Consider the following 17,521-nt stretch of genomic DNA (forward strand, 5'->3'; position numbering starts at 1 on the left):
CTCACCAAAGCTCATGCTCAAATAAATTGGTTAGTCTCTAAGGTCCCACAAGTACTCCTTTTCTTTTTGCGAATACAGACTAACACAGCTGTTACTCTGAAACGACTCTTGCAATAGTTACTGAAGTCCTCAAATCATGATTTAAAGGCTTCAAGTTACAGAGAATCCATCATTTACTCTAGTTTAAACCGGCAAGTGACCCATGCCCCCTGCTGCAGAGGAAGGCAAAAACCTCCCAGGATCTCGAGATATCTGACCCTGGTGAAATTCCTTCCCAACCTGAAATATGGCAGTCAGTTAGACCCTGGGCATTTTGGGAAGACCCAAACAGCCAGACATCTGAGAAATAATTCTCTGTAGTAACTCAGAGCCCGCCCCATCTAGTGTCTCATCACTAGCCTTTGGGGATATTTGCTACTAGCACTCCCAGACCGGCTATGTGCAATTGTAGGCAGTCCCATACCCTCCATACTCCAAACTCAGTCTTGAAGCCAGTTAGGTTTTTTGCCCCACACTGCTCCACTTTAAAGACAACCCTAGGTGCTCAGGATATTTCTTCAGAGGCCAAAAATGTGGACAGATTTTAAAGTGTCTGATGACATGAAAATCTTTAGCATTTAACACATTTCATGTCATAAAAGCATTTTTCCTTTAAATGAAGATTTAGATTCTTTTCTTGCAGTGTATCAAGGGATGTCACCAACTAATAAGTATATTAGCCTGAAAAGCCATTAACTATATTTGAATTCTACTAGTCTTCATAGGTGCTGGAACTAGGACTGCTGGAGCACCTCCTGGCTTGAAGTAGTTTCCATTATATACAGGGCTTATAGTTTGGGTTCAACGGCTCTCAGCACCCCCACTATACAAATTGTTCCAGCACTCCTGCTAGTCTGCAGTCCTCCACCTGCAGCTGCCATGTAATGAGGGCAGTGTGGTATGTGGTGAGCATCCGTGCTTAAGGACCCTGCTTTATTTTGCGACGTTCCAAATGGCTGTGCATAATAAGATCTTCACAGCACCCTGCCCAGACTCTTTCTGAGAAGCTCAGCCCTTAAAGGCACAGTCCCCAATACCACACGCAGCTAGTGGTACTTGCTTCATCCTCAACCAGATGATAGCAACAAGCCAGCAATGTCAAATCTTCTCTGAGGCTGACACACCACCCTCTGGGAGCAATAACCCCAATTAACCAAGCCATGTTGTTTGGAATCATTTTTGATTATTCAGGGAATTAATATATACCCTACTCATGAGTCTGTTCCTGTTGAGGGCAAAATATACACACGGTTATTCACAGCACTAATGCGATAGTTCAGTTTTAAAAAAAAACAAAAAAAGTAACCAATGTCCTTTGCTGCACTTCAGTGTGTCTTCCATTTTTTTTTTAATTCACTTTGTCAAGACTGCAAGATAATTAACGAAACTATCAGTAAGAAATATTTAAAAAATTAACTATTTTGCCACCTGTCTTGATATAAGATTACAATTTAAGAGAAAGGTAAAATGGTTTTAAAATCAAGGGTCAGGACATTAATTATACCCAGGGACACTGAAATCCTCAGTGCTCCAGTAAAAATTCCTAGTGAAATCACATTGATTTGGAGAAAGACTGTGCTGAATCTGTAAAAATGCCACACAGATAACCAGAGGGATTTGCAGAACTTTGTATCTCCACTTTTTGTCCAGTTGTTACATTTCTTATTTGATATAAATGTAAGACAAGAAGAATCATTCCAAGTTATTAACATTAGTGCAGCCTGGCATACAAAGAAAAGTTTGTGTTTGTTATATTAATTTTTTAAAAATTAAACTCGTAAGGCCAAACTCTGATATCAGATATACATATATATCCCCTGTGTTGCAAAGACAGAATTTGACTTCCTGTATTTGTTTTTTGGTTTTTTGCCAACAAACTTCCTCTGTTACAGTTCAGGCTAGCAGTTAAAGGTAAAGTCGTTGGGGAAAACAAAAGAAAACAGCTGGATTAGTACTTCTAATTTGGTAGTTTATTTAATAATTTAATAGACTCAAAATATCTGAATACAGTTTTATTCAACACCTGCTTTAAGCAAACAAAGTAAAATCTGGAGAGATGTATTTGAGATCTTCATTAAAAACATATGAGATCTCTTGAAAACTTTTCCTTTATGAGGTTCCACAATTCAAGATGAACAGCATCTCTGAGACACTGATTGGCTATATAGTCTTGACTTTCATAACCCACTATGCAGACATTTATTTCTGTGAATACTAACACTTAATTCCTCATATTTAGTTATTTTAATCTAGGAAAACCATTAGCACAAATAAATTGGGAACTTAGTATTTTTGTGCATTTCCATTAAGGAATATTTGAAAATTTCTCTACTTTATAAATATAGTTTTAATTTTGTTTTTTTAAACATAAATCTCGCCTTCCATGGAGCAAGTGAGACCTAGTGGATAAGGTACAGGGCTGGGAGGAGACCTGGGTTCTATTCCCAGTTCTGCCACTGACTTGCTATTTGACCTAGGCAAGTCATTTAACTCCTCTGCACCTCAGTTTTTCCATCTGTAAAATGGAGACAATCATACAGTAACTCCTCACTTAAAGTTGTCCTAGTTAACGTTGTTACATTGCTGATCTATTAGGGAACAAGGTCATTTAAAGTTGCGCAATGCTCCCTTATAACATCATTTGGCAGCTGCCTGCTTTGTCCACTGCTTGCAGGATTCTCTGGAAGAGCAGCCCCTCCTTGTGGGGATTAGAACCGGGGGGGGGGGGAAGGGGTGCAGCTTCGCACCTCCCCCCACATCAGCTCCCCTAAATTCCCTGTAAGATATGTGGCTCTGCAGCTGTCCAGCAGCAGTTCAGGTGGCCCTCCCCCCACTGCTGTGCTGTTTCTGCCCTGCCCTCTGCCTTGGAGCTGCTCCTGGGAGCTTCCTGCTTGCTGGGGGAGGGGGTGAGAGGGGTGCTGATATCAGGATGTGCCCCTGCTCCCCCTGACAGAAAGGAGGGAGCTTGCTGGAAGCTGTTGCTTTCTGTCTGAACTGCATGCGACGAAGTGGGTATTCACCCACGAAAGCTTATGCTCCAATACGTCTGTTAGTCTATAAGGTGCCACAGGACTCTCTGCTGCTTTTACAGATCCAGACTAACACGGCTAACCCTCTGATGTCTGAACTGGCTGATCTGCTTAAAAGGGCAACGTAAGTGAAGTGGGGTCAGCATACTGAAGGGGCAATGCACATCTCTCTCATTCATGCAGGCACCCCCCCTGCACTTTAAAAAGTCAGCACCTGTGTAGCGGTGCATGTGCTGTCAGGAGGAGGGAGTGGTGCGCTCCATCTGGATAGCGTGGGCTCATCATCATGTTCAGTTTTTGCAGGGAAGTGTTTGCAGCTACTGCCCTGCATCTATTGTGTTTCCTCCCTCCTGCCTCAGTCCAAGCTGCCTTGTGGAGTGTGAGGCTACATTAACAGCAGCGTATTAACGCTTAAGCCTCAGCTGAGTACTAGTTCATCATTTAGCAGTGAGGCATTCCCTAGGAAATATTCCACCCTTTTACTCTACCACCTCAACCGAGCTTCACAATCATTCATTGCTATGTACAATATTAAACTGTTTGTTTAGAATTGTTTAAAACTTATACTGTATATGTATATAATGTCTTTTGTCTGGTGAAAAAAATTTCCCTGGAACCTAACCCCCCCCCATTTACATTAATTCTTATGGGGAAATTGGATTCGCTTAACACCGTTTTGCATGAAGTCGCATTTTTCAGGAACATAACTACACCATTAAGTGAGGAGTTACTGTACTTACCCTCCTTTATAATGCACTCGATAATCTAAAGATGAAAAGTGCTAGCATTAAACTAGAGAGACCTATTTAAGGACCAGAACATTTCTTTTTTTAATTGAACTTTGTACATATCAAATATATTTAAGGAACCTCAATCACTTGTAATGCCTTATGGGCATTCTATCAGCCATTACAAACACTAAAGCCTTTATATTTATATACAAATTATGTAACATCTTTACTAAATCTAGCTTAAAATTTTAGTGTGTGTGTTTTGGTCATATTTCTTAAACAGAATAGTTGTAAGATAAGCATGTAAGCATGAGATATTTCCACATACTTTTACAGACAATACAGAATAACGTGTATATGAATCACTTGAGTTTAATAAAAATGAGAAATAAATTATAGAAAACCACATACCTGTTAAAGCTGCTGGTTTGGATAGTGTACTATACTGGTTCTGTGTAGATATTATACTTTGACGTGGACTTAGTGTTGGTGAAGAGACCAATGAAAGCTCCTCTATAATAATACTGCTTTTGGGATGGTTTTTAGGAAGTTCATTCAGTCTTTGTTCTAATGAATACTTTAAGAGGTCCAGCTTCTGGCTTGATTCATTAAATCTTGCTTGAGCCTTGTTCAATATAAATTAAAAAAGATTTTTAGAACAATCCACATTCTTCAAACATAGTATTTAAAATTAAATTTCATAAACTACATTAAAAAGTTACTTCTGAAAGTGCTTTTCTGTCGGTAACTTTTCCGGAGCCAAGCAATTTCATCACGTTCTTTGCACCTTCTGCTACTGCATACTCTATCCTAAAATGATGCCGCAGTTCTTCCATTCGAAGCTCAAGAGGGCTTATCACAGGTTTTGCTACAAATAAACAAAACATTTAATCTTCACTGAATACCATCTATTACTTTTGTTCTCAATATTTAGCAATTAAAACAATTTAATAGATGCAGAATGTAACAGTATAGGAAAAATAGATGCAGCTTTGTTAGACTGTAAAAGAAAAGCAGATCATAGCCACGTATGTTATAGAAGCAATAATGAAACTCAAAGTTTTGCATTTAAATAATTATGTTCTGAGCTTGATAAATCCACTAGACTGATACTAACCAAATAACTAAACTTACTAACTAGAGGATATGAAAGACCATGGTCCTCCCCCGGGAAATTAAGGGACAATGCCCTTGCAAAAAGCCAAGTCTCCCACACAGCCCCCTACCTACTGGAAAGAGTAAGGTTTTGAGTTTTTCTTCTAGATTTCTGCCTCTGAACCCAAACTGGAGACTTCATCTTTCATATCACTCTGACAAGATGATGTCTGATCAGTTTGAAGCTCTAACTATTGCCCTATTCCACACCACACCCCAGGTCTTGTGGCTGCTGCAAGAATGAGGGATGAGAGAGGTCTTACACCATACCTTTCCCAAATTGTTTTTGGTCAGTAACTAGTGACGCCTTCTGCTGGTGCTCAGATTTTCCAAGCAGCAGCAGAGAATTACTTGACAGTTTCACTACTGCCTCCAGAGTTCAGAAAAGTAAAGAGTGAACATGACCAGTGTTATTGATGTATGCAGTGTTGTTGTAGCCGTGTCGGTCCCAGGATATTAGAGACACAAGGTGGGTTAGGCAATATCCTGAAGAACAGCTGTGTACTCAAAAACTTGTCTCCCTCGCCAACAGAAGTTGGTCCAATAAAATATATGACCTTACCCACCTTGTCTCTTAGTGTTACTGATACCTTCTAGTACCGTTTGGCAAATCTAGGAGCAGCAGTGGAGACACTGCAGTCCTGTCTGCATACTCAAGAAGATAACAGTGCATTGATTTAAATTCGGTAGGTTCTCTTTACATTTCTAAATCTTATGGTTGTAGTTTGACAAAATTTATGACACTTCCCAGTAAAAAGACTTCCCACTTATCACTAACAAATGGATACATCAAGCCCTGATTATCAGGCAATTTCAATAATTCACAAAATATAGATGTACAAGATTTAAAAACTAGAGATAACACACTGCTCATAATTTTACAGCATCATACTATGATAGTTCAGGGCCTTTAACTTATCTGTAAAATTTCCCTGTAGACTGAAAAATAGCAGATAGGTTCTCTTGGCCTGCAAGGGAACTTTCAAAAAAAAAACAAAAAACAAAAACAAAACAGAAAACACCACACCACTAAATTCTGAGTAGTGTTTGAGCAACGAAAAGATCTGGTTTGAGACAATTTTGTGCTTTGGTTTGTAAAAACTCATAGTTTCTTCCCTGGCCTAAAATTGCCAGATGTGGGCCCAAATCCTATTTGCCTTACTCTCTTAAATGTTCCCATTAGAATTAACAGTCCTGGACTATCCACATGAGTTAGGTGGGCAGAATTTGGACCTTAACCAAACTGAACTTCTTTAAAAAAATTAAAAGGAGTACTTGTGGCACCTTAGAGACTAACCAATTTATTTGAACATAAGCTTTTGAGAGCTACAGCTCACTTCATCGGATGCATGCAGTGGAAAATGAGCTGTAGCTCAAGAAAGCTTATGCTCAAATAAATTTGTTAGTCTCTAAGGTGCCACAAGTACTCCTTTTCTTTTTGCGGATTCAGACTAACACAGCTGCTACTGTGAAACCTTTAAAAAAATTAAAAGCTGTAAAATTTCGAAGAGGAATTGCTACCCACACACAGCAGCTATTTTCTCCACAGCAGAAAAAAAAAGAGCAAGAGCATATGAAATATATTAAAGGAAAAGCCAAAGTGGAAAGGACGAGGTGTGAAAAGATAATGCAAAGCAAACCACAAGCTACACATAAGGGAAAGCATTTTTTCCTTAGAAAAATCACATTCAGGTCTGAATATGTAGTGTGGCATCTCTATTGTGCTGTGCTATTTAAGTTCATTAAAACCAAAGCCTGTCTTCTATCTGACCTCCTCATCCACCAAGGTTTTCTTGCAGTCATAAATACATATTAGTACAACCCTATGTAAAATTCAAACATTAGTAAGCACATTTCTGTCTTCTCTACTTCATCACCATTATCAAAAGCCAACTCATTGGTCTGGACTGCCTGAAGAATCTGCATCCTTATGACTTCTATTTTCGTCTTGCTGTCCTGGAGCATCTGTTGAGCTGTAGCAAGGAGTTTTCGATCCTATTAAAAAAAGAAGGAAGTTTTAAAATGTAAACACTCGGGATGACAAAGAGGTGAAGACGAAACCTAGTTAACAGCAGCTGACATTTATTCCCAAAGCATGAAACGTTTAAAGTTTGCAAAGTAGATCACTAGGACCTCCTATCAAATTCACAGTCCATTTTGGTCAATTTCACGGCCAGAGGGTTTTTTAATTGGTCAATTTCATGTTTTCAGATGTTTACACCTGAAATTTCAATGTTGTAACCCTGGGGGTCTCAACCCAAAAGGGGGCCATAGGGGTGGGAGTCACAAAGCTATTGTAGAGGGTGGTCACAGGATTGCCACCCTCACTTCTTTGCTACGTTCACAGCTGGAAGAGGTTCCCAAAGGTGGAGGTGGGTCTGATCTCCACCTTGAGTAGCCATGCAGGGGAAGAGGAAGTCCTGTCCCTCCCCAGCCTAGTAGCTGGAGCCTGGTGAACGATAGGAGACCCCAGCAGCGGTGTCCCCAGCCCTGTTGCTCTCCCTCCCCCCAATAGCTAAATTTCCCAGAGGAAGTCTGATTTCACGGTCCGTGCCATATTTTTCATGGCTGTGAATTTGGTAAGGCCCTACAGATCACATAATGCAGCAAACCAATTCACCAAACTACTCTAGGACGTTAATGGAAAGTAAGCTAGGGTGGAGGTATATTTTTAGTTCATGAAAACACCTCAAGCCATTCTATTGGAAATAATCTGGATAAATGTGACATTGTCTAGGAACATCAGATCTCGTAAGATCATAGTTCTATCTACCTTGCTGACCTGTTTTTACCTTATTGCTCTGATTTTCGCCCATGCCCTTACTGCTACAGATTTCTGTTTTACTTATTGGTAACACTTCTACACATGGATCCCCTCCAAATTTTTTCATACGGTACACATAACTAAAAATCACTCTCACTTTAATTTAGCATGGCAGCTAGTGATACTCAGCTTTGGCCTGGCAGCCCCTCTGTCCTGACTGAAGGGCTGCCGGGCCAAGTTTCAGTGAGTGGTGTTCTGAACCAGTGTATGGGATTGCAGCGTCACACAGGTCTGGGGGCCCAGGGCAAACTTCCCCTTTTGCCCCCCACTCTGGGTGGCCCTACTCCCCACCAGTGGTATGCACTGTGCACAACGTGCATACAGCTGTGGGCACCCCGGCTCCTACATGAGAGAAGATGCAGGTAATCCATGGTGTGGTAAAAGACATCACATACTTTTAACAGAAATGTACAAACGTAGCCTCAGAGTCAGACCTGAGTACTTGTTATAACATCTGTTGTGCTTAGATCTTTTAATGCCTGAGTCTCCATGAATGCAGAACATTTCTAAGCACCCATATCAGCCCTGAAGGGGTTAAGGTGGTCCAGAAGAGAGGCCAATTAACCTTCATAGTTGCATATGGAGGGAGGCCCAGAGATTTGAAATTTGAAGTAGCAGGGGGCTACAAAGGGAAATTCTGCAGTCACTCACTGGGAGCAAAGAGGTGGGGAGAAGGAAACCCATGGGGAAAATAAGCCTTGGGATCCCAGCTGTGGAAAAAGGGCACACTGGGTTTAGTTATTTGGTTAGTATCAGTCTAGTGGATTTATCAAGCTCAGAACATGAACAAACCTTGCAGATTGGGAGGACGCGGGGGGGGTGGGGAAGCAGTAGATGTGGTATATCTTGACTTTACTAAGGCTTTTGATACTAATCTTGCATGACCTTATCATAAACAAACAAATTAGGGGAAATACAACCTAGATGGAGCTACTGTAAGGTGGCTGCATGACTGGTGGGAAAACCACTCCCAAACAGTAATTAGTGGTTCACAGTCAAGCTGCAAGGGCATACCAAGTGGGATCCCACAGGGATCAGTTCTCGGTCAGGTTCTGCTCTATCTTCATCAGTAATTTAGATAATGGCATAGAGAGTACACTTATAAAGTTTGCAGATGACACCAAGCTGGGAGGGGTTGAAAGTGCTTTGGAGGATAAGACTAAAATTCAAAATCACCTGGACAAATGAGAGAAATTGTCTGCAGTAAATAGGATGAAATTCAGTAAGGACAAAGGCAATGTACTCTACTTAGGAAGGAGCAATCAGTTTCACACATGCAAAATGGAAAATGACAGCGTAGGGAGGAATACTGCAGAAAGTGATCTGAGGGTCATAAGATAAACAGGAGTTAACAGTATAACACTTGCAAAAAAAGCAAACCTCATTCTGGGATGTATTAGCAGGAGTGTAGTAGGCGAGACACAAGAAGGAATTCTTCCACTCTATCTCACACTGATTAGACTTCAACTGGAGTACTGTGTCCAGTTCTGAGTGCCACATTTCAGAAAAGATGTGGACAAATTGGAAAAAGTCCAGAAAAAGAGCAACAGAAATTATTAAAGGTCTAGAAAATATGACCTATGAGGGAACATTGAAAAAATTGGGTTTGTTTAATCTGGAGAAGAGAAGACTGAGGGGGGACATGACAATAGTTTTCAAGTACATAAAAGATTGTTACAAGCAGAAGGAATAAAATTTTTTCTCCTTAACCTCTGAGGATAGGACAAGAAGCAATGGGCTTAAATTTCAGCAAGGGCAGTTTAGGTTGGACATTAGGAAAAACTTCCTAACCGTCAGGGTGGTTAAGCACTGGAATAAACTGCCTAGGGAGACTGAACAATCTCTGTCATTGGAGATTTTTAAGAGCAGGTTAGAAAAACACCTGTCAGGGTTGGTCTAGATAATACTTGGTCCTGCCTTGAGTGCAGGGGACTGGACTAGAAGACCTATCAAGGTCCCTTGCAGTCCCTTGCAGTCCTTCCACTCAAACAGAATTGGAGTAAAATGAAAAGGATGATTTAGTCTGTATATTAAACGGCTGGAGCGCCACAAACTGCTTTTCAAAGACCTGCTGGATCACTGGGAGCTGGTCGAATTTGATAGTCCTTCTCTCCCCATCATGTCCCCTCCCCCCAATCCCAGCCATTTCAGTTGCATCGCTTGCAGGTACTTGGGTTCTTTTACATTTTTTATTTGATACCTTAACCGTAGTCCAGATTTTTATGCGTATAGGTTAAAGCAGTTCAGCTGTTTTAGTCACAACTGAGAACTGTGCAGCAGACAAAATGGATACGTGGCATATCATTTTATATTTGTTGCAGAAACCATTGGGGACAGTGTTTCAGAAAAAGCATCTTCCCTTTCCTAACCCCGCCACCATACATGAAACTGGACTGATTTAAACATTTATCAATTAGCAAGTAAAAGATTCAGTGACTGATTATAATTGCCTGCTTCAGCTTAAAGGACCCTGGGCTATGAGAGGCCACACTGGTGCATTTCTGATGATGATTAAAGGCTAAGATTTTGTCATGGGTATTTTTAGTAAAAGTCACAGGACAGGTCATGGGCAATGAAGAAAAATTTATAGAAGCCTGGTCACCTGTACCTGACTTTTATTAAAAATATCCATGATAAAATGGAATGGGGCTGGGCAGCTGTGAGCTCTGGGAGGCCCCCAGCACCCGTGAGGGCTCAGAGCTCCAGGATCCCCCTCCATCCGCGGCTTGGAACTGCAGGGGTCCCCTTGGGGCCCTGCAGGGATGCCCTTGCCCTGCTGTGGTAGCCAAGAAGCTGAGGAGTAAATCCCCACCACCCATGGCGGCTCAGAGCTTAAGCGGCGGGGTACCTCACAGCTCCCTGCCGCTGCAAGAGGTGGCAGGACCCTGCGGCTCCTAGCCGCAGGGGCTGAAGTCACAGAGGTCTTTCGAAGTTACGAATTCCATGACTTCTGCGAACTCCCTGACAAAATCGCAGCCTTAATGATGATCCATGGGGATCACCTGAATTTTTTTTAGGAGTACCTAAAGCTGAGCTAGAGAGACTGGTCATATGACCTCACAAGGATATAAATGACCTGGAAGTCAGGGTACATGAGCAGGTAGATGGACACAATCTAAGCTTGTATGGACTTTGGTTAAAAGGTACGCTTTTGGTACTTCTTCCAGCTGCCTTATCACTACTTCCTTTTCAATCTAGTAAGCCACAGGTGCATGACAGGCAGGTGTTTTGGTAAAGGACCCCAAAGTATTGGGCAGTTCCAACTGGAGATGTCAAGAGAAACTCATACTGGATTCAACCCAATAATACAGAGGTTCTCAAACTCTGGTGGTCTGTGTATAGTTCCCTCTAAGGTGTGCGCCTGGGTGGCCGCACATGAGAGAATGAAGGGCCACTCACTGAATTAGAGGAGCCGCGCAGGTGTGGCTCCACTAATTAGGTGCCTAGACCCTGGAAAAGACGCACATGTAAGGTGAGGTGGTGGCCTTCGGGGGAGTAGGGGCTGGGTGAGAAAATGGGGTGGTGGGAATTTGGGATGTGCAAGGCTGCGGCAGCCAAAGAGGCAATTTTCTCCAGCTCCAGGGCTGCGGTTGCTGGGGATATACGGCCCTCCTTCCCAGCCTCAGCTCTGTGGCTGCTGTGGTGGGGGAAGAGACCCCCCCCCTCCTTCCCAGCCACAACTCAGTGGCTGCCACAGCAGAGGAGAGAGGAAGAGACCCCCTTCCTTCCCAGCCCAGCTCAGTGACTGACATGGCAGGGGAGACCCCCCTCCTTCCCAGCCCTAGCTCAGGGGTTGCCGTGGTGGGAGAGAGCGGACACATCCATTGCATTAGAAAGGTAAGAATACTGATATTAAAATAAGAGTTGTGTGCTTTTATTTGTAGAATTTTTTTTATTATTAAGGTTTTTTTTAAATATAGGGTTTTTATCCAAAGCGCTTTACAATAGTTAGCTAATGGTACAAACAACATTTGGAAAGATCATTAAGTGGTCCGCCGAGACCCTCAGCAATTTTCAAGTGGTCCGCAAAAAAAAAAGTTTGAGACCTACTGAAATAATAGACTGTTTTGCGTGGGGTGGGGGGAGTGTTTTTACAGAAAGAAGGATTTTAGGCGCCGTCTGATTTTTCTCATTTGAATATTGAGACTTCCTTTATATCCACGAATAAATAAATAAATATTTCCGTGTTTGGTTTAAAAAAGCCTTGATTAGATGACTCATCTAGAACAATGTACATCATAAAAATAATGATATGTGAGCCACAAAATTAAAGAGAACCTATTTAGTATTCCTCCATAAATTTTTCCTTTAACATCTTTTGATTCTACTATGTGTATGTGTTATATATATATATTTTCAGATCTATAATTTATTTAGCTCTTTTGTAACATTTGTTAATGTCAGAAAGTTAGATTGTAACTTTACTATATAGAATATCAAGACATCTACCAAAAAAACCCCTTATGTTTAAGTAAGTTTTCTCTTTAGCTTTCTTCCAAGTGTTCCTCCACATAAGAGTAATTAGAGCAATTACCCTTTAAAAAGAACTAGTACACTTTATATTTAGAAAGATTAATAGTAGATTCATAAAATCCTGATAGCTTCCCTATAAAATGGGAGGAAAAGACTGAAAGTTTGTCTTTGTACAAGAATCTGTTACTGTTGGCTAAAACTGATGTATGCCTTTCATAGACATATTTTGCAAAAACACATTCTGCTTGACTGGCATGAACACTAGAGCTCAAAAATCTTGCTCAAATCATCCTTTAGCCCAATGGATTAAAAAGATGCACCACTCTTACGTACGTAAGAGCAGCCATACTGTGTCAGACCAATGATCCATATAGCTCAGTATCCAATCTTCTGACAGAAGCCAGTGCCAGATGCTTCAGAGGGAAAGAACATGGCAATTTCAAACGAATCATCCCTGTGTGTCTAGGCCCAGCTTCTTGAAGTCAGAGGTTTAGAGACCCACCAGAGCATGGGGTTACATCTCTGACCATCTTCGCTAATAGCCAGATAGCCTAATCCTCCATTAACTTATCAAATTCTTTTTTGAACCCAGTTATACTTCTGGCCTTCACAACTTCCACTTGCAATGAGTTCCACAGGTAGACTGTGCATTATGTGAAGAAGTACTTCCTTTTGTTTGTTTCAAACTTGCTGCCTATTAATTTCACTGGGTGACCCCTGGTTTGTGTGTTATGTGAAGGGGTAAATAATACTTTCCTATTCACTTTCTTGATAAGGTTCATGATTTAATAGATAGCTATCAAATCCCTCTAGGCTGAACAATCCCAGTCTTTTTAATCTCTCCTCATATGGAAGCTGTTCCATACCACTAATCATTTTTGTTGCCCTTCTCTGTACTTTTCCAATTCTAATACACCTTTACCCCAATATAACGCGGTCCTCAGGAGCCAAAAAAATCTTTCCGTGTTATAGGTGAAACCGCGGTATATTGAACTCGCTTTGGCCTCGAGCATTTCCGTTATTAATAGTCAGCAAATCATTTTGTTAGAACTAACATGGTGTATGCAGTAAATAAATCTGTTCTACAATGGTTAAATTGTATCTCCTTTCTTTAATTACAACAATTATTTTATAAGCTTACTTAAAACTACACTTATTAAAACTTATTAACTACACAGGTACTAAACACTGCTAAATGCAACCATGTGAGCTACATTTCATCATACATTAATCATTTGGTCTGCAGTAATGCTTAGGAAAATGCAAAATTCACATAAAATATCAGAAAAAGCTTTTAATTACACATCCTGACAAATTACTGTAAAAGGATTTTGGTATTTAGCAAATAGGAGCATAGGCCACTTTGTCACTTAGCCAACTATGTTATACATATATTGTTCAGTAATATGAACCGTTAACTATTAAATAGTTTGAAAACATTTTGGAGATGGGAGTTTTTTGTTGAGGGGCAACATTATGAATTATATCTACATCTGTAAGTCATTCATAGGTTGGACACATAGCATCCACTCTTGATTAACTATCCCACTTTGAGCCATAAGTTCCTTGTAGACTTGTTCTGCCTTCATGGCCTCTTCTTCCGTAAAACCTTCAAAGTTGTTCTCATCTTCTTCCTCATCTTGGTTGTCATCACTTTCAGTGACAAAAGCACTTTTGAAACCATGATGCCAACATTTCTCTATCGTTGACGGAGGGATTCCTAGCCAGGCTCTCTCCCCTAAGTTAAATACATCCAGCAAATTCAATTTCTTGATTACATCTGTTATGCTACTGTTGTCCTCAACAATTTTCTTTACTAAGACTTTATGATGGTTCATTTTAAATGTGGCTATAATGCCTTGATCAAGGGGCTGTATTTTGGATGTTGTGTTCTTAGGAAGGTAGCTCACCTTTATCTTCCCGTCTTTGTTAGTTAAGGTCTCTACTGGGGGGTGGGCGGGACAGTTGTCAAGTAGGAGCAATGCCTTTGGATCCAGGTTTTGTCTGCGTTGGTGACTCCAGAGAGCTGGTGCAAAATATTTATTAAACCATTCCTCGAAAATATCCAATGTCATCCAGGCTTTTTTGAATGGCGATAAATGAATGAAAGCGAATCCATGTTCTTATGGTGGAAAGCCCAAGGTAACCTGGATTTTCCTATGCACAGAGGTTTAAGTTTATGTGAACCGGTTTTACTCACGCAGAAAAGTATTGTCACTCTCTTATCACCTTAAAACCTTCGGCCTTTTGTTCTTCAGTCCTAGAAGAAGTGTTCTATCCGGCAGCATACGGTAACATAAGCCGGTTTCATCAGCGTTACAGATTTGCTCCGGAGCATAGCCACACTCGACGATGATCTCTTGTAACTTTAGCGGGTATTCGTTGCAAGCTTTTATATCTGCAGAGCACGTCTCTCCTGAAATTGTGACTTGCCGAATGCCATGACGTTTTTTAAAACCATTAAGCCATCCACTGCTAGCTTTAAATTCATTACCTTGATGTGCAAAAGCGTCCTCACCCAAGCATCTAAAATAGAGATCCTTCTTCAATTTCTCCACTTGTTTCCTTATGTCACCGGAAATTGGCGTGCCATCAGAGCGTTCTTGGGTAAACCACATAAATACTGCTCTATCTAGTTGGTTATCCTGGGCAGTTTTGAGGCGTTTCCTTTCCAGACCTTCACGTTCATCCAGTTCAACTAGCACTGATCGTAACTTTTCCTCATCTTAATGTTGTTTCTCCCACTCCTAGTTCTTTTGAGACCTTCACTTGGCTCATTCCTGATTTCAGTCTGTCCAAAGCTTCCAGTTTTTCTTTGACTGTCCATGCCTTTCATTTCCATGGCTGTGAACAACTTGCCATTATGTCAATGGTATTTTAATATTAATGCTAACAATTTTTTAAAATTGTTTAGAAAATGTCAGCGCAGAGTTACAATGTTTCCAAAATACAACTAGTGAGACAACTTAAGCTTAGTCGATACTGTACACAATTTAGAAATGAGATTAAAATAGGCGGGCGAGATGAGAACGCCTAATGGGACCATCGGCAGGCAACATACGTTTACTCCTGCCTTCTCATTGTTGCACATTCGTTCCACCACTTTGATACATACAGTACGTTGTGTGTACAAATGTGCATGTATGTAATTTGACAGAAGCCACATTTTAAGAGCCGAGGCACCAACCACTGATGGTTTGTAACAACTTTAAACTGGCAAGGCAGCAGCAGGTTAGTCAACAACAAAGTTAGACTGAACTCTACTTTCTGATAAATTAGGCATGGTTATAAATACAAAGGCCGTTTTTATTATAACGGCTGTTGAAAATTAGCTACCACCTCGCACATGATTTTGTTGTCCGCAAAACGGAATTTAAACTTTCAATGGTTTTAAACTATCAACGGATTTAAACTGTCAACTTTATAACTTTAATTAAGACTTGCAGACAAGACTGGTTTTTATGAAAAGAAGAACGGAGTGAAAGTTTAAAAATGTTGTAAATGCGCTCGGCTTTGTGTTTCGACTTTCAATCCAAGGCAGGCTTGTAAAAACATACATACTGAATATGTACGCGCTAATCATTAAATGTATGAACTGGGATTAAACAGAATAAAAGTACTGTATGTTGTAGACGAGGCAGAAAACCATTTTTGCTTTACCGCGTTATGTCCGAATTTGTGTTATATGGGATCGCGTTATATCGGGGTAGAGGTGTATGGCTTTTTTTGAGATGGGGTAACCAGAACTGCATGCAGTATTCAAGGTGTAGGTGTACCATGGAGTTATACAGTGGCATTTTGATATTTTCTGTTTCGTTATCTATCCCATCCCGAATAGTTCCCAACATTGGTAGTTTTTTTGATTGCTGCTGCACATTGAGCGGATGTTTTCAGAGACCTATCCACAGTGACTCCAAGATCTCTTCTTGAGCGGTAACAGCTAATTTAGAGCCCCATCATTTTATATGTATAGTTGGGATTATGTTTTCCAAATGTGCATTACTTTATCATCACTCAATTTCATGTACCATTTTGTTGCCCAGTCACGCAGTTTTGTGAGATTCCTTTGTAACTCTTCACAGTCAGTTTTGGATTTAACTATCCTGAATAATTTTGTATCATCTGCAAATTTTGCCACCTCACCCTTCACCTCCTTTTCCATTTAATTTATAAATATGTTAAACAGAACAGGTTCCAGTACAGATCCTTAGGGAACCCTGCTATTTACCCCTCTCCATTGCGAAAGCTGACCATTTATTCCTACCCTTTATTTTCTATCTTTTAATCAGTTACTGACCCATGAAGAATCTTCCCTCTTATCCCATGACTGCGTACTTTGCTTATGAGCCTTTGATGAGGGAGCTTGTCAAAGGCTTTGTAAAAGTCCAAGTACACTCTATCCACTGGATTACGCATGTCCACACACTTGCTGACTCCCTCAAAGTATTCTAATAGATTGGTGAGGCATGATTTCCCTTCATAAAAGCCATAATACCCAGAATAAGCATCACAATATGTCACACCATGTAAAGCACTACACAGCATGCCTTGCTTTTTAGAGTGAATCATGCATAATCAAAGATTAACAGGTGCTAGATTTCATAAACTCGATTCATTATATAGGTTGAAACCCATGGGATAGAACTGATGAAAACTAAACCACCTCTTAATGAGCACCTTCGGTAGGATGAAACCACACTTCTAGAGGTGAAGAGTATAACATTAATTGTCTAAGTTCTACATTACTATGTAGTTTCTTGAAATAAAAAATAGCACACTGTTCATATGTTCAAACTACATGATTTTTATATTTTTGGTTATTTCAGTGTTCTTTAAGTATTCCAAAGCCTTACCTTTGAAGAGCCATTTGAATACATTTGTATCATATTCTCTGCTCCTTGCTTTACTTTCAGTTCTATATCCAATTGCTTTTTTAAGACCATCAATCTGTTGTTTGTAGAAAAACGAGGGTCACTGTTTGGAGTATCTGGTGTTCTGGGACACTCTGTGAATTAAATACAAGATGTAATTTTCATAACAAGTCAATAAAGCTTTTCTAATATACTTCAAATATAATGTTTAATAAAGAGAAAGCTTTGTATTTAAATATTAAAATTGTGCAGAGATATTTTGAGACAATATTGCAAATATGCTTTAATGTGAAAAACCCGGTGAAAGCCCAGGGATTGCTGCGCATGGGCTAATACACAGGAATCATTGACTGGGTTGGTAAAAGGTACCTAGCTTTGTTTATCTGTCCCCATGGAGAA

General features: G+C 40.4%; 1 protein-coding gene across 4 annotated transcripts in view; it reads right to left on the bottom strand.

Moving 5' to 3' along the window:
• The window catches only part of PKN2 (protein kinase N2), a 137,783-nt gene that overhangs the window by 53,935 nt on the left and 66,327 nt on the right, over window positions 1–17,521 (bottom strand). For all 4 annotated transcript variants that reach the window (XM_048861359.2, XM_048861360.2, XM_048861355.2 and 1 more), the window contains 4 exons: window positions 17,105–17,256; window positions 6,832–6,949; window positions 4,522–4,667; window positions 4,211–4,424 (listed from right to left, as the gene is read on the bottom strand). In XM_048861359.2, coding sequence (XP_048717316.1) covers window positions 4,211–4,424; window positions 4,522–4,667; window positions 6,832–6,949; window positions 17,105–17,256 — 630 coding nt within the window. The remainder of the gene's footprint in view (window positions 1–4,210; window positions 4,425–4,521; window positions 4,668–6,831; window positions 6,950–17,104; window positions 17,257–17,521) is intronic.

The sequence above is a fragment of the Caretta caretta genome, chromosome 8 (assembly GCF_965140235.1).
Source record: "Caretta caretta isolate rCarCar2 chromosome 8, rCarCar1.hap1, whole genome shotgun sequence".
NCBI classification, from domain to species: Eukaryota; Metazoa; Chordata; order Testudines; family Cheloniidae; genus Caretta; species Caretta caretta.